Here is a 26,093-nt window from a genome sequence, read left to right as displayed (position 1 = left end):
TAGTCTTCCAATCTTACTGTACCTAAGACTACGTACGTGTCCCTGAAATAACTGTGTACCCTTCCACAGTCTGTTGTCTCACCTGTGTTGAGTTTAATAATGTTAACACACCTGTCTTCTTGGCCCTTGCTATGCATGCTGATGATGCTATTTAATATGAGTAACAGCACACCTCTTTTGAACTGTCCTCCCACAGGCTAGAAACTAGGGTTGCCATATTGTGAAGAGCAAAAAAAGAGGACACATTCGTCAACTTCTACTTTTAACCGTGGACCGCTATGATGACTCTGCCCATGAAAAAGTGGACGTGTCCCTAGAAAAAGAGGACAGAAACTTCATACCTGCAATTTTGGCCTTAAATGGAAAGCCCGGACTTTGAAGTCATCTTATTTTACTTGTTATTTTGTAGTATATTTACTGTTTTTAATTAGCTTTTGTAATTTTGGATTATGCGGAATGCTTTATCTGAGTGGATGTAGCAACCGAGTAATTTCGTTGTTCCCGCAAGGGGACAATGACAATAAAGATATCTTATCATCCTCTCTGAAAAATAAGGGACCGGACCGAAAGTAGCATACCGGAAGTAGCGTGGCGGCCATTTTGGAACTGGGCAGAGCATGCTCAGAAGTGACTTTTGATGCTGCTGTGCCCAGTTCCAAAATGGCCGTCGCACCAGAAGTCGCACTGCAGCCATTTTGGAACTGGGCAGAGCAGCATCAAAAGTCGCTTCTGAGCATGCTCCGCCCAGTTCCAAAATGGCCACCACGCCAGAATAAACCGGGGGGAAACAAAAAAAACCCCGTTTTTTCGGCTGGGGACAGCTGGAAAAACGGGGGTTTCCCGGGGAAAACGGGAGACTTGGCAGCTATGCAGAAACTTGCTTTCTCTGTTTTAATTGGAAACCAAGATGGCTCCATCTTTAGACTCCATTCAGGCTTCTGTGCGAGTCCCTAGCCAGTTGGCAGTAATAGTTATTGTTTCTAATAGGATTCGAAAACCCAAGGACTTTGTAGCAAGTTATAAAAAGACCCAGGACAGATTTTGTCTGCCTGTAGCCTCCCGATCTAAAAAATACGATAAGCCCTGCAGTAAGGTTTCTATTGCTTTCCCTTTCACCTTCACAGAGCCTCATTAACCTCACAGCATATACAAACAGTTTTAGACTAGCGGTATTAAATCCTCACATTTGAGACAATAAAGGCCAGATGGTGATAAAGGTGCAATAGATCATCTTGGAAGAACCAGTTCTTCAACGTTTAGAAACTCATACCCCTACCTTAGCCTCACAGATGGCAATAGCAATAGTTTCTGCACAGATAGGTTCATTATTCCTCTTTTCTCGTAAATTGAGCAAAGCTTTTGGCCCGCTAGCTTTTAAAAAATCAAATAAAAATAAAATACGGCAGGAGATTCTATGGCAGCGCATCTTAAAGGTCGTTGCCGAAATGTAATACTGGAAAGCCAAGGCTGGCTGCAGATCTGGCCCTGCCTTCATTCACTGTTTGATTGCTGCCAACAAGACTGACGCAGCAGAAATTTAAAATGGAGGCTAGCTCTTGCATTGAGAAGTGAGGTGTTTCTGAAGGCCTTTAGAGCTTGTTTGGAGGTTCTAGCAGGGGAGCGCAGCTATCGTATACCCTTGACCGAAGAACGGTACACTCCTTCTATCTGGGAAGGTCGTCCTCTTCCACCGAGCACGCAGCTTCGGGCATAGCTGCCAAGTTATCCCTTTTTTAAGGGATTTTCCCTTATGCTTAATAGGCTTCCTCGCGAGAAAAGGGAAAACTTGGCAGCTATGGCTTCGGGAGGGACGCACATGGAGCGGTGAGGGAGGAAGGGGACACCCGCCTAGCCAGCCAGATCAGCCGAATCAACCCTGGCGATCAATGGGGTGACAATGTCGCAGCCAGATCGCCCTCACATCTGAAGGCCTTTAGAAGCCAGACTATCGCCATGATCCCAAGCATCGTTGCTTGCAAGGAAGTCCTGTCCCACTCAAAGAAAGAGAGTTGCACCACTTTAAGGCAGCCTGAGCACACTGATAATATTACAGTCCTGTTCCCTGCTGCAAAGGCACACAGGTCCAAATGAGTGATGCCCTCAAAACATGTATTTCCCAGCTCATGAGCACCTCAAAAAGAAGACAAGCAAATGCTCGGTCAGACATCACGCTGAACAAAGGTACAAGTTGAAACAAACAAACAAAAAATTCTTCCAGTGGCAGCTTAGAGACCAACTAAGTTAGTCATAGGTATGAGCTTTCGTGTGCATGCACACTTCTTCAGATACACCGGAACAGAAGTCTGAAAGGTACAAGTGTTTGTGTGAAAGAGTGTACTTGGGTTGGACAGCTCACCTATTAGTGTGTACAGCGACACAACCTCCATTACAGCCTTCCCTGCCCCTCCTACAGAATTCCTAACCAGCGATAACTGTATCCCACTGGTATTCCATTCTGCCCACTATGTCTAAGACCAAGCTCTCCAGTTCACCCAACTTAGCTCGGCAGCTTCTAGCATTAGCGTATAAACACTTGCATGAAACAACAACAACAAACAACAACAACAACATTTACACCCCACCTATCTGGCAGGGTTTTCCCAGCCACTCTGGGAGGCTTCCAGCAAAATGTAAAACATAATAAAAAAGCATGCAATAATATCGCTTCAAGTTTTACATTTTGACCTATGGTGCTTTGTCCTCTCTGAATTGCTATTTTGCACCCATCACTCACAGTGCCTAGTTTTACGGCTCACATATTTAAAGTTCCATCCATTTTATCATCTTCATTCCACAGCAGAGATTTCCTTTGAACCGCCTCCCCAATTCTTTCACCCCCTTCTATATGACATCCTTTTATATATTTGAACATGGCTATCATATCACCATATCACCCCTTAACCTTCTCTTCTCCAGGCTAAACATACCCAGCTCCCTAAGCCGTTCCTCATAAGGCATCGTTTCCAGGCCTTTGACCATTTTGGTTGCCCTCTTCTGGACACGTTCCAGCTTGTCAGTATCCTTCTTGAACTGTGGTGCCCAGAACTGGACACAGTATTCCAGGTGAGGTCTGACCAGAGCGGAATACAGTGGTACTATTACTTCCCTTGATCTAGATGCTATACTCCTATTGATGCAGCCCAGAATTGCATTGGCTTTTTGAGCTGCTGCATCACACTGTTGACTCATGTCAAGTTTGTGGTCCACCAAGACTCCTAGATCCTTTTCACATGTACTGCTCTCAAGCCAGGTGTCACCCATCCTGTATTTGTGCCTTTCATTTTTATTTTTTTTTGCCCAAGTGTAGTACTTTGCATTTTTCCCTTTTAGAATTCATCTTGTTTGCTTTGGCCCAGTTGTCTAATCTGTTAAGGTCATTTTGAAGTGTGATCCTGTCCTCTGGGGTATTAGCCACCCCTCCCAATTTGGTGTCATCTGCAAACTTGATCAGGATGCCCTTAGGGAAACAAACACTCTCTCTCAGCCTTCTCTCTCTCTCTCTCTCTCTCTCTCTCTCTCTCTCTCTCTCTCTCTCTCTCTCATACACATTGTAAGGCAGCCTTACTCATTTTAGTAAAAAATGAGGTGCCAGCACTCTTATAATAATAAAACTGCCAGAGGTCCTAGCAGACTCTCTCTACCATGGACAGCAGAAAATGAGGTGCTGGTATTCTGTACCATTGAGCACCATCACAACAAAAGCACCGGTCATATCCATACAGATGGCACGCGGTTAGGTTATGGGTGCTTAGCAAACAGGGCCAGGTTTTATGAGTGAGCAGGATGCTGGTCCCCATAAGATGCATCATTGTTCCCTGCTTAATTCAGAACCAAATTATCTGGCTTCAGTCCTTATTTAATTAACACCAGACTGGATGTTTCCTCTCCATCATACTGATGTGAGTGATGAACTACAAGCAGGGGCCGCAGAATGCATCAGAGTTTGTTGGCTTGGCAGAGTTTATTTGTACCTGTGGAGGCCAGTCTGGGCAAAGATCTGGATGCACAGATGGCCCTGCATTTGGTCCAGTTGGGGCTTTGCATCCTGGTACTGGGTACTTTGGAACCCACTCAATCAAATGGTAAACATTAGATGTTTTTTCTCCTCCCACGGCATTTATGGCCTGGCTGTGTTGGATGAAAGGATGGGATATGTAAACACTGATCCCTTGGCAAAGGGAAAGAAGGATGCTTGGATGTGGGTTGAGAAGTAATACCCAAGTTAGACAATGTAATGACAAACTCATGGAAGACACACACTTTTTAAGGAAAAGTCAATGTGGATATTGGTTGGTAGCCAGGGCTCAGGCACAACAGAGGAAGAGCTTACTGGATCCAGGTCATCAGTACAGCCTGCAGTGGCAATGAGACACAGGCACTGATATTCACTCTGAGTGTGGCAGCCATGAGTCCCTGGGGCACTCAAACTGGATCCCTAGAGACAGTTTCCTCAGCGCTTGCTGTATGGACACCACCCACCACATCAGGCATCTCTCACTCCTCAATGGCTGCCCACTTGTACAGGAAGCACATGGGGTGGGAAACAGGTGAAGGCTTGTTTGGGGTGTTTATCTCTAGTCCCATTGAATAATCTCTACTCTTCAGCAAGACGGTGGTAGTGTGGGACTAGAGCAGGCATCCCCAAACTTTGGCCCTCCAGATGTTTTGGACTACAATTCCCATCTTCCCTGACCATTGGTCCTGTTAGCTAGGGATCATGGGAGTTGTAGGCTAAAACATCTGGAGGGCCACAGTTTGGGGGTGCCTGGACTAGAGAGACAGAAGTCCTCAGCTAGAGAGAAGAGTTTGTTGGAGGAAGTTGTTCCCTCCTAGTGATCTGTCCATGGTCCTCCAATGACCTTCCTTATTCTACAGACCCTGGATCTGTGAACCATCTCTCTGTTTTGTCAGTTCTGGTTCTCTCCAGCCCCCTAGTCTGCTAACTGGACCTCTTACCTTTCTGGCCGTCTCTAGGTTGGGCCTTTCCGGAGACAGCATGTTGCATTCCCAATAAAGAATAAGCTGGCTATATTACCCCCAGGGTCAGAGGCAGTATACCTCTGAATATTAGCATCTGGGGAGGTAAACAGTAGGAATGAGATATTGTACCCATGCCCTCCTTGTATGTTTCCCATAGGTACCTGGTTGGCCACTGTGGGAAATGGGTTTTTGAACTAGGTAGAGTTTTCGTCTAATTCATCAGGGATGTGCTTATATTCTGTGTTGCCTGCTGACTCTCAATTACTTATTCAGAATCTACACAGGTGCTGGTTAAGTTTAACAAATTTATTAACAGGTTCTATAGAAGTCCCTGCAGCAGGGACTCACCCAGGCTAAGGGAAAAGAAAAAGCAGGGAGTTTGGAGACTGTAGTTAAGGGGACATTGTGCTTGAATGTAAAACACATGCCAGAATACATAGCTGGTGAGCTGTGTTCAGTTTCATAGGTCATAACTTATGTAAGTTATGGTCTGAAGCTCAACATCAAAAAAACCAAGACCATGGCCACTGGTCCCATCACCTCCTGGCAAATAGAAGGGGAAGAAATGGAGGCAGTGAGAGATTTTACTTTCTTGGGCTCCTTGATCACTGCAGATGGTGACAGCAGTCACGAAATTAAAAGACGCCTGCTTCTTGGGAGAAAAGCAATGACAAAGCTAGACAGCATCTTAAAAAGCAGAGACATCACCTTGCCTACAAAGGTCCATATAGTTAAAGCTATGGTTTTCCCAGTAGTGATGTATGGAAGTGAGAGTTGGACCATCAAGAAGGCTGATCGCCAAAGAATTGATGCTCTTGAATTATGGTGCTGGAGGAGACTCTTGAGAGTCCTATGGACTGCAAGAAGATCAAACCTATCCATTCTTAAGGAAATCAGCCCTGAGTGCTCATTGGAAGGACAGATCGTGAAGCTGAGGCTCCAATACTTTGGCCACCTCATGAGAAGAGAAGAATCCTTGGAAAAGACCCTGATGTTGGGAAAGATGGAGGGCACTAGGAGAAGGGGACGACAGAGGACAAGATGGTTGGACAGTGTTCTCGAAGCTACGAACACAAGTTTGACCAAACTGCGGGGGGGGGGCAGTGCAAGACAGGAGTGCCTGGCGTGCTCTGGTCCATGGGGTCACGAAGAGTCGGACACGACTAAATGACTAAACAACAACAACAAGATTCTTCTTGCTTCATTATACAAAGTTAATTGGCATTGCATGACTTAGTGTACACATAGTCATAGGATTTATACAGGATTCCAATGGCTCACTTCCATGCTTAAAAAGGCTGCATATGATCTATCTTCTCTCAGCATCAGTCTCTGGAGCAAGGCTGTTTCAAATATGCCAAGGCAAAAGGATTCCGAATCAACTGCTTGGCAAATGATTCAGTGATCACTATGAATCAAAAAAGGGAGGAAAAGACCACTGTGGAGGTAGGTAGACAAAAGATAAATGCTAAACCTATTATGAGTGGTTGAAATTACTACACAAAGGCACACTGCTTCAGGGAAAGTGTCTAGACTATGTAGAATGCAGCTATAAATAATACTCTCAAGACAGAATTCTACTCTGTGCTCAAAAGCACAATCTGAATATGCTTCTGCACTGCATCGGTTTTTGCAGTACGTGGTATCTCTGAGTTGACAACTCTCCACAAATTAGTAACTACCAGCGGCACTGGTAGTAATCTTTGGCATTTAAGAGCCACTCAGTAATTATAAATTGTTAAGTAAGAACCTGGATTGAAAGGTATTTATTTGCATTTTCCTGGCTTAAAGTAACAGAGTGTAGAAGAAAACAGTGAATGGCAATCATTTAAATCCACTCTAATTAAGAAGAGGCGAGGCTGCAGAAAAATGAACTGGAGGAATATTTTATCTGGAATTATGAGCCTTCTATAGATGGGTTCCAGGTTTACTTCCAAGATGGCATTTCATACATGGCGCACCTCCACTAAACGAGAGTGAACTACACTAAATTAGCTCTTTAATAATCTAACTATTAATACTTGTTTAAAGTTTATTTTGAAGCATATAAACGTAACTAATTAATAACAATACATTATAAATTCACTATTGTTTCAAAATAATTTTCTGACAAAGCTTTTTTTATTATTATTTCCACCTAGGAAAGCAAATAAAAGAAAACAATGCTTGCTAAGTAGCATTTCTGACTACTTTGGGGGCTATTTTCAACGTCTTTAATCCTGATACTTTTCACAATACAAAACTGGCTTCCAAATACAACTTCATTTTTGTAATGAAGTTGCTATTTGCTCCTGACTGAGCTCAGTGACTTGTACACTGTGCTGGCATAACTCACTTCCTGTTGCCAATGCCACTCTCTTCCCTCCAGCAATCTATGTTCCCTCTTCCAACTTCTAATTTAGTCATCCATTTTGTTTGGATGACTCCAAATCCATTTTGGGAAGAATGACTCAGCCTTTGATTCAAAAGCAGGGAATCTCCTTTTCTATATGAAAAAAAAAATCATTTCAGGCTGAGGCTACCCCTGAAAGACCTCTCCTCTACTGAATAATCCTAAGGACATAGTTAGCTTTGCTTAGTGTCAAAAGTCATTGGGAACGTAAGAAGCTGCCTTGTACAGAGTCATACCAATGATCCTCCTAGCTCACTGTTCTCTATACTGACTGGTAGCAGCTCCCTGGAATCTCTGGCAAGGCTTCCTCCTTGCCAGGGATGGAAGCTGGGGTCTTCTTCATACAAAGCAGATGCTCTCCTACCAAGCTACAACCCTTGCATTGCTAGCTTTACCTATATCAACAGTCATTTATCAGAATGACTGAAGAAGTATCTGAAGAAGTGTGCATGCACACGAAAGCTCACACCAATGACAAAATTAGTTGGTCTCTTAAGGTAACTGAAGAAGTGTGCACGCACATGAAAGCTCATACCAATGACAAAATTAGTTGGTCTCTAAGGTGCTACTGGAAGGAATTTATTATTATTATTTTGTTTCGACTACATCAGACCAACACTGCTACCTACCTGTAATTAGTCATTTATCAGTTATGATAATAGAATCATAGATTTGGAAGAGACCCTAAGGACTGTCGAGTCCAACTCTCTGCAATGCAGGAATCTCAATTAAAGCATCCGTGACAGATGGCCACCCAATCTTTGCTTAAAAACCTCTAGTGAAGGAAAACGACCCACCTTCTGAGGGAGTCCACTCCACTCTCAAACAGCTCTTACCATCAGAAAGTTCTTCTTGATGTGACAGCCCTTGAGACATTTGAAGATGACTATCATATCTCCTTTCAGTCTCCTCTTTTCCAGGCAAAACATACCCAGTTCCCTCAATCATTCCTCATAAGGGTTTCCAGGCCCTTGATCATCTTAGTTGCCCTCCTCTGCACACGCTCCAGCTTGTCAATATCCATCTTAAACTGTAGTGCCCAGGACTGGACACAGTACTTCTGGTGTAGTCTAAGGCAGAACAGAGCTGCCTTAGACTATTACTATTAACTTTGCTTGATCGAGACACTATCCTTCCGTTGATGCAGCCTAGAATAGGCTTTTTTGCTGTTGCATCACACTGTAGACTCATGTTAAGCTTGTGATCCACTAAGGCCCCTAGATACTTTTCACATGTACTACTGGCAAGCCAGATGTCCCGCAGGTTATATTTGTACAGCTAGTTATTCCTGCCTAAGTGTAGAACCTTACATTTGTCCCTATTGAAATTCATGTTGCTAGATGGGCCCAGTTACCCACTCTGTTCAGATTATCTTGAACTCCAATTCTGTCATCTATGGCATTGGCTACCCCTCCCAGTTTGATACCACTGATAGCTATATCCTCTGTGAATTTGTCTAATTTAAGCAGCAGTTGGGTGGCCATCTGTCAGGGATGCTCTAGCTGTATCCAGCACAGCAGAATTTGTTTTGGACTAGATGAACTCCACAATCCCTTCCACGATTCTTTGTGGTCACCAACCCACAGGAAGCTCACAGGTAGCACCCATGCCCTACTGTTTGCCACAAGTTCCCCATCACCTACCGTGTTTCTCCGAAAATAAGACACCGTCTTATATTTATTTTTCCTCAAAAAACCACACTATGGCTTATTTTCAGGGGATGTCTTATTTTTTTCCTCCTCCTCCTGCCACGGCTGGCATTGCTGCTGCGCCTATCACTATGTCCTCTTTTCAGGGTATGGCTTATATTCCTTGAATACTTAAAAATCCTGCTATGGCTTATTTTATGGCTACATCTTATTTTTGGAGAAACAGGGTAGAAGCTACCTACACATTGCTGATTAACTGTACAGGTGAAACTCGGAAAATTAGAATATTGTCGAAAAGTGCATATATTTCAGTAATGCAATTTAAAAGGTGAAACCATTATATGAGACAGATGCATGACATGCAAAGCAAGATATGTCAAGCCTTTATTTGTCCTAATTGTAATTATTTGTCGTTAGGCGGGTCAATTATAAATGGAATGTAATTAATGAAATATAATAGCAATGTTTGTTGTTGTTTAGTCGTTTTGTCGTTTTTAGCGATGTTTATTTTTGTATTATTGTAACTATTTGTTTTATTACTGTGGAATTTCCAAAAGAAAGCATTTGTAAAAATTAAAAGAAAAAGAAAAAAATAATAAGTTGCATTACTGAAATAAATGCACTTTTCGACGATATTCTAATTTTCCGAGTTTCACCTGTACGTGAGATCCAAATCTACCATGTGCATGTGTGCATTTGCTACAACAGCTATTTAAAAAGAAAAAGAAAACTGATTGCCTTATGCATTTAAGGCAAGATTTTAATAGTGGTTGTATTAGAGCTGTTGGGTACCGGTGCTGTGCCCAACCCTTATCCTCCAGTTTTGAGAAGCACTTGGCCCTCTGTGCAAGAGGGTCACGGGAAGATGCTTGGCACCAAGTCAGACCAGTGGTCCATCAAGCTCAGTACTGTCTGGCGGCAGATTTCTAGGGTTTCAGGCAGGTGACATTTCCTGCCAAGGATTAAGCCTGGTACCCCTTCTGCATGGGAGGCAGATGTTTGTTGCCGAGCTACAGCACCTCCCCAAGGGTAGTAATTTTTTCTTTCCTTTTCACCACAGGGGGAAGATTTCTCAGAAAATTTCAGGACAGGGTTGAGACTTTTTAAAGTTATGCAAAATTAACTTTGTTAAAGTTAAATTTCTTTATGCAGTCCTCTGTAACTTCCCCTGGTTACCTTTTTAACTTTTAAAAATTGTTCAACTCTCAGGTGCTCCAGAGTCCATCTCTCGTGGTGCCTGAAGGCCCACAATCAAGGATACTGCCTGTGGAGCACCAGAGAACAGGGCAGACAACAGCAATTAAAATAAATAAAATGCCCATTACATCTCTCAAGAGAAATGGGGAGGCTTCCTGATACTATCTAATGATTTCTTTCTAAGCAAAAGGACTTTGCTAAAAAAAATAACAGGGATGTGGTAAGCAGCTTCTCAGTTGCCATCTTCCTGGAAAAGGGCATCATGGGCATAGGTGCCAACTCCCAGATTGAAAAATCCGGGATTGGCATCGGAAGTCACGCTGCGGCCATTTTGGAACTGGGCAGAGCAGCGCCGGAAGTTGCTTCTACGCATGCTCTGCCCATTTCCAAAATGGCCACAGCGCCAGAAATCACCTCTGCGCATGTCCAGAGACTCCAGACATGCGCAGAAGTAAGAATCCGGGGGATTTACGGGTTTTTTTTAAAAATCCGGGCTGCCAGTGGGAAACAGCTGGAAAAACGGGGGTTTCCCGGGGAATACAAGAGACTTGGCAGCTATGATCATGGGGTTCTGATGGTACCCAGGAAGGCTGCAGATTGATAAGGGATGCTTTTACAATGGAAGAGGACGCTCCCCTCCATGGCACCCGTGTAAGTAAGCCCATGAAACCAGCAGTTTCCTCATAACAATTTCACTGACATTTCCCTTTCCCTTTGAAATTTCTGCAAAAGCAAGTTCATCCATCTCTGCCTCTGTCTCTCCCCCCACCCCACCCCTCTGTGAATACACAAAAATAAAGTGGATTCAAATTTTGACACAGCATTATAGTGGTTGCATTACTGGGCCTAATGAACAAAACAGGCAAAAGGATTATTTCTATTGGACTAAAAGATATGGCCACTGAATTAACGTATGTACGTTTTCCTCTGCAGAAGTTATTAAGAACCTAAGAATGCATTCAGGATGTGTAGAAATGCAACACTCAAAGAATAACAATCTATCTCACACATTGTCTCACGTGACAGACGAATGCCAACAACACACGGCAACCAACACTCCAGCAGCTACCATGTAGATGAAACAAAACAGGCTTTGAGCTCTTGGATGAACTCACACAAGCAAATCATCATAATGAACAATAGCAGTTGAGTCCTCTGTGGCTTAATTTTCCTTCCTACATGATCTCTCTCCGTCTGACCTCCCTCTGTCCTAAAGAGAAACTTACACAGCAGCACCTTCAGAAAAGATGCCCAAGGTTTCATTTAGAACACTTCAAACTTGTAAGTGGGATGGAGCAGTAGGTCTAGTCCAACCGCCTGACAAAAAGCTAAACGATGCTTTCACCACTCCCATGGTAGATGACACCTGCCCGATTCAGACCACAGTGTGCTCCAAACAGGCAGTAGTGAAAGCTCCATCAGGTACCTCCATCGGGGCAGCCGAACCCCAACCTCAGGGGGAAATGCTGGGCCAGTCCCTCTGTATTCATCTCTAAGCAATCTGACCTTGTAGAACACTTTTCCCCCGAGCCCCAAATATTACTGTCACACATATCTTCAGCAGTGGCACAAACCATCCTTTGAAACTTCCACAGCAACTCCATGCCTCCTACTATTGTGTCCCAAGTTGAAGGATTGCAACATCAACTGCAAAAAGGCAGAAGAGTTGTAGAACGACCAATACTTCTGTCATCAATCTGACTGTGATTGAGCAGCCTCTTCTTTAATTGCAGATCCTAGTAACCGAAGTACGTCTATTGCTGAGAGATATCCTAAATTTTCTTTGCATAGCCTTTCTCTCTCCTCCCTGGTGCTTTCCCTCTTATCTCATTTCTAAACTTGGTTTTGGGCAAGAGCTTGTTTTCATTAATTATTTGTGAAGGGCATAATTTATTTTAAGCATGATGGTGATGATGCTGACAGTTGTGTTGAGAACGGAGATCTTTGGTGCTGGGTTATTTTGAGAGATTTTTTTTAAAAAAAACATCCCCTTCCTGGTTACTGTATTTTTCTCTTTTTGCATGCTAAAGTCCACAGATCACACTCCTAAGCAACCGATCCTGCTCATTAGATTTGATTATCTTTCCATTTGGTGTGAGAAAATGTTCCTAAACATGCCTACTCCTAATACAAACAAAAGCAAGTCTGTTTCCTTCTTTTAATGAATGAATGAATGAATGAATGTTACCTCCACTGATGGTGAAATTTGTCACCTGCATTTATCCAAAGTACATATGTTATGCTAAAATTTGACTTTGTGTGGCCCTAAGGTCACAGCTCCCTTCACCCCTAGGATGGACACTGATATATATACTTACTTCCAGTGACTATAGTTAGGGAAGGGCAAATCTGTCAATTTCAGTTTCTTCCTCAGTTTTTTTTTAAATTTTCCATTGAGAGAATAGTGGGAATTTCAGGAAGTAAATAGTGCAGGAGGCAACCAACAAGGAATAATGCCTTGCTATGCAAAACATGGGTACCCTTTCTTGCATACCAAGTTTGGTAACTCAGTCTAATCCCCAAATCCTACAAGATATCAGAAAAATCATTGCCAGAAGCAAATTCCACTGCTGGGGTTTTGCAGGTGCCACCATGCAACACAGGTAATAGAGGTGGGGCACCAGTGGTGTGAGTGGGTGTAGTGGCAGCATGTTCCCATTTTGCCTCAAGTGTTGAAAAAGGAAGCAACCCTCCTGGTTTGAATGTGCATGAGGCCACCACTTTGCTGAAACTAAGCTGGTTTGGGTCTGGACAGTGTTTATGGGTGGCTGCCTTGGGAGTCATGGGGACCCTCAGGAAGAAAGGCAGTTTGGACACAGCTTACTGTGGAAAAGCAATATGGAACTAAACTAAACTAGACTTCCCTGCTTGTGCTAACCACAGCAACTCCCTCTTTTCATAAAAGCATTCAGCCGTTACAACTATTGCTGGGCTCAAAGCAACAGAAAGGATTTTTCTCTGAAGACTTCAGATGCTGCAACTCTGTTCAGAATCCTTGAAACATGTGACAAAGTAAACACCTTTCGGCTCTTGATACACGTAATGATGTAAACAACTCTCATTGCCACCTTAGCATACCTCATCATCCCTTCAAGGAAACTGCAGCTGATGCAATTGTCTTACAATCCCTTGGCTGCTCCAGACGGACAAGAAGCTGAGCTCATCCAGCTCCAAAGCATGTTCACAATCAATAAACAAAACAAGAGTGGCTGTTTCTTCTTTAGAGCAGGACAAGTGTGCATCAAAGACTCCTCTTTCTTTTCTGGAAGCTGAGTAGTTTGCATGGTGGAGGAATTAAAAGTTGTGTGTGGTTCCCCCCCCCATGCCGTTCCTCCCCCCCCCAAGCTCAGATTCTCTCTGTCTCAGAATGCTGACATCTCCGTCAACAGTTCCAAAAGATCTTGAACAAATGAGTCATTCTTAATGTAGGAAGGCAAAGATATTTGCTAAAACCAATCTGTCTCAAAGAACTACCATGTGCACTCATCACAACTACTCTTCAAATATCTGGAGGATACCATTCAGATTGTCCAAAACAAGATATATACTGTATTTTTGTTGAGAATGCAACACTGGCAGGTCATAGAAAGAGCATGAGTTCAACTCAATTCACTTTCGAATCTGCCACTCATAAAAACAGCCAGTCACGAAACAGAAATGAACACATAATACAATCGTTTTGCTACAATTAGTTGTTGCAGTAATGAGTTTGCTTGAGGCTCAAATCTTGCTTAAGGCAGTGCATGTATTGAAGACAAGGAGAATTTCCCCTAAGTAATAGCAAGAGGTGGAATCATCTCACGCAATCTCCATGGAAGTGCTAATTTAAGAATATGCATTAAAACCCATTCTTTAGACACAGCTGGAGACTCTGAAGTGAGACAATGGAAACTCTTCTACTCAAAAACAGTTCTGGAATATTGGTCAGTGCACTCCCCCCTTAGCTTCAACACAAGTGACAGAATCTTGATGTCAATGGATTATTCCGATTCTGCTGTATCTTCATTCATTCATGCATTCATTTTATCTCTACGGATAAATTTTCCGTGGGTTGTTTTAATTCATAATATGGCCCCCTTAGGTTTTATGTCCTTTGCCACGTGCTTTAGCTAGTTGTGTCACATTTACTGTTTAGGACCCTGACTTGGTTTAAGCCAAGTGTTTAAGCCACTATACTACCACTGAGGTACAGAGAGTTAAATTATTTTCAAGTTTGTTGCCTTAATTGAGCTGTAAACCTATGTTATGCACTGTTTCTCCCTTATATAAAAAAAGGAAGAAAAAGATTGTACAGTATATGCATCATCTGTGCAAGGTCCCAAATTCCTTAGTCCCCAGAATCTCCATCTAAAAGGCTCCCAAGGCTACAGACCCTGGAGAACCACTCTCAGCCAGATCAGATCCCACTGGGTGTTCTGATCAGCCAGCAATTTGGCTCAGTATGAGATTACACCATGTGTTCATATTTGCTAAATGTTGTTTGCATCCCCACTATTTTTTTGGGGGGGAGGGGTGATGGTGGAATACTAATTCTCATTTCAACATGACCTGATTGATTTCTGCTGGGGATTTCCACCCACCCACCAAACCACACAATACTTGCAATATTTCAAAACTTATCTTGGCCTTGCACAACAGAAGCATTCCCATTTTACAGGTGGCAAGTCAAGGTGGCTAGCCAAGCAAAATGCCTTCCACACCAGAGCTCAACATTTCTAATCCATGTAGCACCCCTTCCACCTGCTCCCTGTCTACTTTCAAATGAAGTTTTCTTTTTGAAACCTACTACTCTCACCCCCCCTTCTTATATAACATGGAGAATTTATATTGCATTGAGCGAGGGTGTGTGTAACAAAATGCACAACTGTCCGCAGCGTGATACAAAATCCATCAACCCCAAACCTAAAACCACCCAAGGCAATAATATTCAAATATAATATGCACTATCATCAATGTATCCCATATAGCTAATACATGTGTCTAAGTGTTTGACCTTCCACACTAAACTCTCCAGTTAGTCCCTCTGCAAACTGTGTTCCCTGAATAATTTTTTTCAGCCTCCTTTTTCTTGAATGGGCTAATAATAGCCTTGTGATGCGACAAACTGAATGAATTTTTGAATGTCATTTCCATCGATATGTCCTAGAGACATTCTGGTTTAGAAAGGTCGTTGGTAAGACGTGCAACCATTTGGCATTCTTAAAACTTTGCCACTAAGGTTTTGAATAAACTAAATGTAACTTTGCTTTTGGTTCTTCCCCCAAATAGAGTTTTAAAAAGCCATGTGAGAGCATCGCTTAGCTAGATAATAGAGAATAAGAAGGGAGGCAGATGCAACTGAGTTATCTGGTCTTCTTCACAAAACCAAACTAATTTGCTGTGATTGTCTAGGTGATAGATGACCATGCCCTTATAACTGAAAGTGTCAATAGCAGTTCTTTTCATTGGGAGCTAAATTGTATTGCCTATTTCAAAGTCCAGCTGAGTCCCCTGTGCCCCCCCCCATTCTTGTAATCTCTCTCTCTCTCTTTCACACACACACACAAAATAATAATAATAAATAAATAAGAATAAAACCTGTTTGCTACTAGTTTTGTAGTGTCCTTTTGGCAAATGCATCTTGTGTAGGTCATGCCGGCACTTTGACCGGAAGGGAACCTTTCCGCATACCACAAGAGTAAGCTAGGTTTCATTCAGAAATATAGATGTATCTGCTCACAAGCATGTTTTCCAGGCTAGGCCTTAGTGGAGTAGTAAGTTTCTTTATCATCTTAGGTTCGTATTTGACAGACTACTTATTTATGACTATCTCTACTGATTCCAGTGGGAGTTTCAGGTTTATGACCTTCATTTACACAACAAAAATTGTGAAAGTAGGGAGAATTGGCTACCTTTCCTAAACACAACTCATTTGCAATTCATGGAATACAAGCATAACCACCAGCAGCTCAGAGTTACCTTTACTGCAAAGAGTGCAATTTATTTAATTGCACAATGTTTCACAATACTCTGTACGAAGGCTGTACAGTATATCCTAGGGTTTATTAAATCAGCAGGAGTTTTGCCATCTACTTCCATGAGATGTGGACTGCATCTTTAGGCTACAACCTTATGCTCCTTTCAGTGCAGTGAGACATACTTGAAAATAAACAAGTTATGATGGACTCGGCTCTTGGGCTAGAAATCCCTATTTTGGCAGGAACTCAGTGGTTGACCTTGGGAAAGTCACTTACTGTCTCTAAGTCTCAGTTTCCAAGCTGTAAAGTTTAGATTCTAGTGATCTGCTTCACAGGGCTGTTTGCAAGCCCAAAGAAGACAGCAGTGGTGAAGCACATCATAAATTAAAAGTGCTAAACTATAACTAGAAAATGCATCAACTACTGGATGCATCATAACGACGACTGGATTAACTACACCTCTTTTTAAATAGAAGGCTAGAAGGCACAGAAGGCTAGAATCACAACAGAGTACTAAGTGCATGATAAGTCAAGGCTTTTCATCCCCCTTTCAGTTTACTGGTAGCTTTTGGTGTGTCTCTGATTAAAAATTTAGTGTGCATGTGTAGCAGGTACCCCTGCTCCTGGTCAAAAGAATTATGCAGAGCTCACCTGTAGTGCTTTTTTGCATTGTAGACGAAAGAAAAAAAGAACAGGCATGAAAAAGAAAGTGAGCTGAACTTAGCGTGAAGCATGTTATGCTCCTGTTAAACATCAAACGCTACACTGAGAAGGCTTATGGCTGGGGCTCCTCCAGCAGGGACACAAAAGCTTTGCTGCAATAATTGGTTCTTACAGTAGCACAAGCGCGGCAGGCAACTGGGCCAGAGTAACCTTTGCTCAGAGCTCCTGGAGAGCAATCGCTTGGCCGCTTCTCTCCAGCGGGTGCAGCAACAGTCACCTTGGGACTAGAGGGGTGGGGTGGGGATGTGAAGGAGCCCTTCGGGACTCAAGAAACACATGGCCTGTTTTTACTCTCTGTGGTGTGTTGACTTTTTTATTTATTATTTTTTTCTTATTAAAAAAAAAGGCCAGGCCCCTTCTGGCAATAGCTGCAGTTACATAAGGCACAGGGACAGCAGCCGAGAGAGAGAGAGAGAGAGAGAGAGAGAGAGAGAGAGAGAGAGAGAGAATATGGATCATCTGACTTCTTGTCCACTGCCAGGGTCATCCCTCTTCAAACAGCAAGGTTAGGTGGATTCTCTCATACTTTCTTCTCTGGTGCTGCCTTTCTTTCTCACTTTCCTCTGCCCATCCCTGCAAATGTTTGCTTCATTTCCACTCCCCTATCCCTTTGGCTTCCAGCAGTACTCCCATCTCCTTGATCCTGGGCCGACAGGCCCCACTGGTGTGTATGTGTGTCTCCCTCGTGTCCTTCCCGCTCCCTCTCCTCTTACTGCATTCGAATGCTGCAGGCAACTCCCAGCCTTTCCAGCTCAGCAGGCCACTTCCCACCTCTGTGGTGGTGCTGGACACAGACCAAGGGGAGCTGGGTTCAAAACCTGACTCAGCCACCTCTCTCTCTCTAACAAGGTCCCTCTTCTCTGAGCTTCAGGGGCTGCTTGCACCTCCTGCCAGGGTTTTGTTGTAGAGAGGGATGAGATCATGGTTGCACATGCACTTTTTATATTGCAGAAAGAAAGACGGCTGGCCATGATGCCTAAAACTTGCCCAAGGAAGGGTTGCCTTCCCATGTCAGCTGGCCACAGAGGTCTCCTCCTGCCAACCTACAGTGCAGCATTAACTGCCCCTGGGGGGCTCTGATTCTCCTGTTCTCCCACCTCCCTGCTCTGACCCTCCTCTTCTGCTGAGCGCCAGGTGATGCTTCTCCTGTCTGCCCCGCTCCCCTCCGCAGACATCTCTGCCTCTTTGCAGGGTCTGCCTGCCAGCCCTCCATTGTTCTCCCCGTCCAGGCGTTACCTTCTGCTGCCTCCGAGCCATGTCGGTGGGCTGCTTGGCGTTGAAGGGGTAGGCGATGCACCTCATGACGAAAACGTACAGCTGCAGCTTCTTTTTGCGCTCCTCTTCCTCCTTCTGCAGCCGCTCGATCTCTTCCTTCTCCTTCTCGCTCACCACCGAGGGGCTGGGGCTGGAAGGCCGGACGCTGCTGCCGCTCCGGCTGGTGGGCTGCAAGCCCCCGCCGCCCCCCGAGCTCTCGCTGGTCCGGCTCGGCGAAAGCCGTGCCCCAGAAGCCGCCGGGGCCAGCACCTCCTTGCTGCTCTCCTCTTCCACGATCTCATCGGATTCTTCCTCGCTGGACGACGGGTCCAACATGCTGGCGGCGGATCGTGCCCTTGGCGCGCAGCTCTAAGGACCGAAAGAACCGAGGGCAGGCAGGCAGGCAGGCAGCACAAAGCCCGGCTTGCACTTCCAAGATGCCCTCCTTTCACAGTCTCCTCCGGCTCATCCGCCGAAAGGTGGCTGGCACACCGAGCAAAGTCTCCTCCTCCTCGGCCACCACCCTCTCAGCTCCCTGCAACTTCAGCCACCGAATCGCGCCAGCCCGACCTCTGGGAAAAAGTCGCGCCGGGGAGCCGGTGTCCGAGGAGGCGAGCTGCCTGCCTCTCCGATGCAGCTGACAGCCGAGAGGGCGCCGCCGTCTTCCCAACAGGAGAGACAGAGAGCGAGCGAGAGCAAACGAGCGCTTACGTGGGTTTATGGCTTTTAACTCTTGCCTACCCGGGACTGGCTCGGCTGCTTGCTGCACACACACACACACAGAGAGAAAGGCGTCGGGATCAAAGGCTGCTGTCGCGGCTGGCCTCCCTCTCTCCTCCAGCGAGGCCAGGCTCAGCCCCTCCTGCGATCGATCTATTAATACAGAGCTAGGCAGATGGTGGCTCCTCCGCGTGCGCTCCTCTCCGCCTCTCTAGCTCTCCCGCTTAGTTCCCGTCAAGCCAATAATAAAGCCGCAGGGCGAGAGGAGCTGACCAGGGTGCTGAATGCAAGCAGCCAACTGCAGAGGCATTGAAAAGCGCCCGGCGCAGCAGCGGCCACAGCGGCGGCAGCAACAACAAGCGTTAGAACGGCCCACCCCGGTCTGCGCAGGCTCAGCGCTCCCGTCTCCTCCTCTTCCCTCCTCACTCACCCCACCCTGCACGCGAGCGTAGCACATGACTGTTTGGGAAAGTGACGCCCCCCAAAAGAAGCATCTGCCCTTACCAGCTTCCTTCCTTCCAGCACCCTCCTGCCCCTCTGATTTCCCGACCCTGAATTCTTTTCTCCTTCTTCCTGATTTGACTTTTCTTTCCTGCCTCGCTTCCTCGAGGGATGGGATGGGGCGGCGGAAGGAAACGTGGAGCGGGTTTGCAAGCAGAGCTGAGGAAGAGTGCAAAGGGGTTGGGGGTGTGTGAGAGAGAGCAGCGGCAGGCAAGGTTAGGGGCAAAAGTGAAAATCAGAGGAAGTGTGGGGAGGGGAACGCCGTGGTAACAATATGGGAGGCAATGGGAAGAAATCCGATGGGGCGGGGAGGGGCAGGGGACGCTCTGGTTGCCCTTCCTTTCCCTCCATAGGAAAGGAAGGGCAAATCGGGATAAGGGAAAGGGAATCCAGAGATCAGAGCAGGGCAGTAGAAGAGCAAGTGAATCAACTGTGGAGACGCGGGGGTGAAGCTACAGTCCTAATCAGAGCCATACCTAGACTTCCTTGTGCCCTTGGCAAGGAGCTGCATTGAAGTCAGGAGGGACCATGGACAAGAAACTCAAAACGTTCTTTTTGTCCCCTTGCCACTCTGAGCCAGAGTGTAGAGGTGCAATTTTAGCACTACCCTGGAAATGCACCCTTGGCAGGGGCCAACCTAACCAACCCCTAGGTACACTCCTGATCCTAATTCCATAGGAGTAGACATAATTAGGCTTTCACTGCAGCTCAGTTTTATCCTGCTCCCACAATACTAGGAAGTCCAGGTCAGCCAGTGAAAGTGATTGGCAGAGTATATTCAGGAGAAGTAAGAGAAGGCAAGTGTCCCCACAGTGCAGGATGTCACTGTGGCATTTGCTGCTATAACAGCTGGTGGAGATGGTAGCTGATTTAGCTGGCTTTAAAGGAGGGGGAGGAATTATGTAAATTCATGGAGGTTGTGTGTATAAGGGAGTACTAGTCATGTATGGTGGCCCTGTGGAAGGTTGATGTTCAGGCGTAATAATAATAGTTTATTATTTATTCCCCGCCCGTCTGACTGGGTTTCCCCAGCCACTCTGGGCGGCTCCCAATATTAAAAACATGATAAAACATCAAAATTAAAAACTTCCCTAAAGTGTCTTCTAAAAGTCAGAGAGTTGTTTATTTCCTTGACATCTGATGGGAGGGCGTTCCACAAGGCGGGCGCCACTACCGAGAAGGCCCTCTGCCTTCAGTAGCGTAAAATGTCAAGTGTAGTAGGGAGCAACCATTGCCCTCATGTCTTGTTTGTGAGCTTCCCAGGAGTACCCAGTCAATAAAGGAAGCAGGATACTGGACCAGATAAGCCCTGGCTCTGATCCAGCAGGAATCTGCTTAGGTTGATATTCACACAGCATCACCCCACACAAAAACGCATCTCCTGCTACAGTTTGATGACAAAATATCAGTTGCAAATTGGAACAAATTTTCAGCTTTGATTAGAGGATTTGCAGAGTAAAGTTGATATGAAAGGTTAATGATGTCTTCCCAAGACTAAAAAGGTTTGTGGGTTTGCTTTTGCAGAAAAAAATGGCAGGTCACAACAGTCCCATTGAATTTCATAAGAGCTAAGTGGCTTTGGGAGGAAGGTCTACAGTTATATTTTTAAAAGAACAATACAGTGGTACCTCGGTTTGCAACTGCAATCCATTCCGCGGAGCCGGTCGCTCCCCGAATTGGTCGCTCCCTGATGCACGCTTCTGCGCATGCACGAAACACCGATAGAGAGCTTCTGTGGACACACATGCTGTGCAGATCGCTTCTGCGCATCCAAGTGCTGTGGAACCTGGATGTAAACACTTCCGGGTCCGCGGTGGTCGGAAACCGAAGCGGTTGCAAACGGGGCGGTCGCAAACCGAGGTTTGACTGTATTACTAAGTCTGCTGAATTGAATGCAGAGCGCCACGTACACTTAGTAGCAGTAAGTTCCATGGAGCTCAGTGAGGTGAGGTTTAGTTTAGTTTAGTTTCAACATGTACAGGGTTGTAGGAATCCTAGACACACTTGCTTGGGATTGAATGCTGCAAATTATGAGCTAGGAAGTCTTCATTTCAATCCTTGCTTTAGTCACAGACTCAGTAGTGCTAAATAAACTGCTCTCTATCAACCCATACCTATCTGTAACGTGGGAATAATAGCATTAACAGTCTATCTTGCAGGAATCTTGTAAAAGATTATCTGCAACACTCTGTGAAGTACTTTGCCTGGCCTTGTTTATATATCTCTTCTCTCCCTCATTAGTGCTGTGACCATGCTGTTTCTGCCCAGTGTCTTACATGGCATCCCTGCAGTAACAGTACCACAGTGCTGATAAACTTATTAAACTGGCAAAAGTATTTCTGGAGAAGTATATTCATGAATATGTAGATCCTGTTTTCTTGCATGGTCGTGCTTGCATTAAAGCTGCACACACAATGCAGTCTTATGGTACATCCATCTGTATGAATCTCACTGCCTGTTAAGGCATCGTAACAGGGCCCTGGTTAGAGTCTTGCCTCCTGGAGTACTTAGGACAATGGCAGGGTTTTCTCACAGCTAAAATGTGAATAATTGGGAATTGTGGATGTCAAAACAGCACTCAGGGCAGTTGAGCCAGTTCAGGCACTTTAGTTTCCTCCATAGGTTACAGCCCCTGGATGCAATTACACAGGAGAAGCATGGTCTGATCTAGGGATGGGGAGAAATTAAATTCGGTTAACATTCAGAGGCAAATCTACTGAATTATCATTTTCTGAAATGATATGAGAACCAAAACAAGTGTCATCCTTAAAAATGCACCATTTCCTGAATTTTGCAATGCAGGTCTCCAGTCAAGTACTGTGTACAAAAATGCATATACTGGGGTAAAGTATGGATAAAAATGAATATATTAAACAAAACAAGTCAGATAAATGCATTATATTAGGAAAAACTAGACATAATGTGTATTAGGCAAAATGCATATGAGCTTGTGTATATTAGGAGAAATTTGCATTAAGTTGCTGATGAATTTCCATGAGGACTTAAAAAAAAAAATCAGAACCTGATGTTTAAATGTGGAGGACTGAATTTACAACTGGAAAAATGAGAAACCAAGAGAATGGATTGACTCATCTCTAGACTGAGGTTGCAATCATACACAGTGCAATTCAAACAACGTCTACTCAGAAGTGAATCTATTGAATTCAATGGGGCTTATTTCCAGGTCAGTGGTGTTAGGGTTGCAGCCTCACTTGGGGGTGAGACCCATCAAACTCAGTGGGATTTACTTCCAAGTGATGACATCTGACTGTGCTTTTATTCTTGTTGAATGGTGTAGGGGTCTTATACCCCAAGGTTACTCACGGAGGACCTTGTGCCTATGGCTACTGCTGACACAGGGGTAATAAAACTGGCACAGATGGCGAGCATTAGCACTCACCATGATGAATATTGCCTTGAGGATTTTTACGGGAAGAAAAATGTGATTACTCCAAGAGCACCTATGCTGCTAATGCATTAAAATTTAAAGATCTTTCTGATCAGGCTCAACATGTAGGCTGCACATAAATGAAGATCAGGGCTGCCTGTGGAGAGCTGTACAAGTCCCCTGCAGAAGCAGAGAGTCATAACCACCATGTCTCACTTCTTTTTGTGAATGGGAATAGGTGGAAGGGACAGGTGTCAAGTGAAATAGTTGCATAGTTAGTTGTTCCACACATAGTTTGGGGGTAACATTTTTGACAGTGAGCCTGGCTTTTCTATTCATGTACATTGTTCATAGCACTGCTGCCACCTCTGCCTATTTAGGATCTACTCTGCTCACCCCAAAAAGGAGGAGGGGCTAGAAAGGTGCCCTAAACATAGTCTGCCTCCCTTTCCCCCTGACTGGATTACTGCACCCAGTGGGGTCACCACCCAGAGGCTGTAAAAGACAATGGGACTTTGGAACATGGAATCTATGGACTTCTTTGGGAAAATAAAGCAGGATAAACACTGACAATTGGGAAACACTTGACCTCTGAGCACTCCAATTGGAGAACAGCCTTTACAAAAGGCCTCATGGACTTTGAAGATGTTCAAACTCAGGACAAAAGGGAGAAACGTGCTAAGAGGAAGGCACGCTGGGCACGCTGGGCACTCACCATGATCAACTCCTGCCCGGAAACCAATGTTCCCACTGTGGAAGAATCTTGGGTTGGGGTAATGTTTAGGGGTGTGGTTCTGTTGCTGTTATTATTGTCCTAATTCCTTAAAATGTTTTAAATTGTTTTAGACTGCTTTTTAACTTAAAATTAGGGGCTTTAAAAAAAAATTAAGGGACATAAGATGTGCCTGGGAAGAGAGGAGCTGAGGAGAGAAGGGGTGACCCCAATTGCAATGGTTCTGAGCAAGGGGAGGTATGGTGAGGTGGGGCAGGCCAGGTAAGGGGTACATGGCACAGGCAGTTAGTGACTAAGCCATGTGCCAGCCCCTCCTCCAACCTGGGGAATTATGGTTGCCCTATCTGCCAGCCCTCGGGTCTGTGGCTGCTGTTGCTGAATGCCAGGTCGGCTTATTATTATTATTATTATTATTATTATTATTATTATTATTATTATTATTATATTGTTTATACCCCGCCCATCTGGCTGGGTTTCCCCAGCCACTCTGGGCGGCTTCCAACAGAAAATTAAAATACAATAATTTATTAAACATTAAAAGCCTCCCTAAAGAGGGCTGCCTTCAGATGTCTTCTAAAAATTTGGTAGCTGTTTTTCTCTTTGACATCTGGGTGTTCCACAGGGCGGGCGCCACTACTGAGAAGGCCCTCTGCCTGGTTCCCTGCAACTTGGCTTCTCGCAACGAGGGAACCGCCAGAAGGCCCTTGGTACTTCAGTGTCCGGGCAGAACGCTGGGGGTGGAGACGCTCCTTCAGGTATACTGGACTGAGGCCATTTAGGGCTTTAAAGGTCAGCACCAACACTTTGAACTGTGATCGGAAACGTACTGGGAGCCAATGTAGGTCTTTCAAGACCGGCTTAGAGTAAGACCTCTCTCATCCATGATCTGATTGTGGTTGAGGAGGCCGATCTGGTTTGTATCGCTGAGACCGGGATGGGAGAGTAGGGTGGAGTTGGTCTCACCCAGCTGTGCCCACCTGTGTACTGAGTGCAGCATTAGGGCAGACTTCAGGGTTGGGGAGGGGAGGTTGCTGTGATCTATAGAGCCAGTGTGGTGTAGTGGTTAAGAGTGGTAGACATGTAATCTGGGGGACCGAGTTTGCGTCTCTGCTCTTCCACATGCAGCTGCTGGGTGACCTTGGGCTAGTCACACTTCTTTGAAGTCTCTCAGCCTCACTCACCTCACAGAGTGTTTGTTGTGGGGGAGGAAGGGAAAGGAGATTTTTAGCTGCTTTGAGACTCCTTCGGGTAGTGATAAAGCGGGATATCAAATCCAAACTCCTCCTCCTCCTCCTCCTCCTCCTCCTCCTCCTCCTCCTCCTCCTCCTCCTCCTGTTCTTCTTCTTCTTCTTCTTCTTCTTCTTCTTCTTCTTCTTCTTCTTCTTCTTCTTCTTCTTCTTCTTCTTCTTCTTCTTCTTCTTCTTCTTCTTCTTCTCTCCAGGCTCTTTGTCCACTTGAGGGGTAGGGGTGGGATCCAAAGTGTGTGTTCTTGACAATGGGCAATTGGGACAGTTAAGGGATTCTGCTGGTTTACTGCCCACCTTGCTGCTCAGCAGTCTCCCTGCTTGAGCTGACAGACCTAATCTTAGAGGCAGTGCTGACGACTCCCAGACTGCTGGTTTGTGGGGACTTCAGTATCCATATATCCAACTCCTAGGGGCCGAGGGGGGTCTTTGGCCTACCAATTAAATATTTGAGGGAACTGCTCCCCCCCCCAGTTGATGGGCATTGTCATTCAAATGGTGCGCATCCACTGCATCATGTGATCAATTATGTGGGGCGGGGCTTACCTGGACCCCCAAATATTTTATTCAAGTTGGCATTCCTGATACAAAGGCAATTGGCTCTGGGGTGGCTCAGGACTCCATGGCTGCCATGATGACCATGGGGCTGTCCCAACATGTGACCAGCTTATTATCTTGATTGCCTTTCAATGCTGATTTTAACTCCAGCAAGTTAACTTCCCTATATCCAGCTTCTACCTGCTTAGCCGACTTCTCACATGTTTATTCAATCCAGCCTCTATCCTTGGCAGGAAAACAGAAAAGCACAAGCTAACACCTACGTAGGTGGTCAAAAGATTCATAATGTAAAAATGACACCCACAAAAAAATGATCACAATAGAAAGCAGCTAGCCTTCAGTGTGTCTTCAAAAAGAGTCCAAATACGTGCCTGTCTATTTTTGCACTGTGCTGAAAAGCAAGCAATGCGAGAGGGGAAAGGAGTGCAATTACGCATATGCAACACCCAGTAGTAATTTTTCTTATTAATAGTTAATTGCATGCAATTATCCATTGTGAATGGATAAATGAAACGACCAACTCTGTCTTTTCTAGAAGGATGGCCATGTTAGTTTTGTAGCAAAACCAACAAAGATTTTTGAGATATATTAAAGACTAATGGGTTTATTGTGGCATGACCTTGTGCAGATTGAGCCCACTTCTTCAGATGTGGGTGTAAGTTTACCTATACGCAAATGAAATGTAAGAGGCACGTCTGTGGGCGTTTCCTATCTCTTCCAACAAGTCTTTTCAGTAGATGTCTTTCCCAGTTTGCAACGTGTATTGGAATTGTCTGTAGATGTTTTGTTTCATTGCT

At 44.9% G+C, this 26,093-nt stretch overlaps 1 protein-coding gene across 3 annotated transcripts in view; it reads right to left on the bottom strand.

Annotated features, from left to right (window-relative positions):
• The window catches only part of CADPS (calcium dependent secretion activator), a 384,452-nt gene extending 365,152 nt beyond the window's left edge, over positions 1-19,300 (bottom strand). For all 3 annotated transcript variants that reach the window (XM_088662501.1, XM_035106762.3, XM_035106769.3), the window contains exon 1: positions 18,135-19,300. In XM_088662501.1, the coding sequence (XP_088518627.1) occupies positions 18,135-18,488 (354 nt within the window). In that variant the 5' untranslated portion in view covers positions 18,489-19,300. The remainder of the gene's footprint in view (positions 1-18,134) is intronic.
• Between the last annotated feature and the right edge of the window lie 6,793 nt (positions 19,301-26,093).

This window comes from Zootoca vivipara, chromosome 2 (assembly GCF_965207765.1).
Source record: "Zootoca vivipara chromosome 2, rZooViv2.hap1.1, whole genome shotgun sequence".
Lineage (NCBI taxonomy): Eukaryota > Metazoa > Chordata > Lepidosauria > Squamata > Lacertidae > Zootoca > Zootoca vivipara.
The sequence above is the reverse complement of the archived record's forward strand: the minus strand, read 5'-3'. Positions and strand labels throughout refer to the sequence as shown.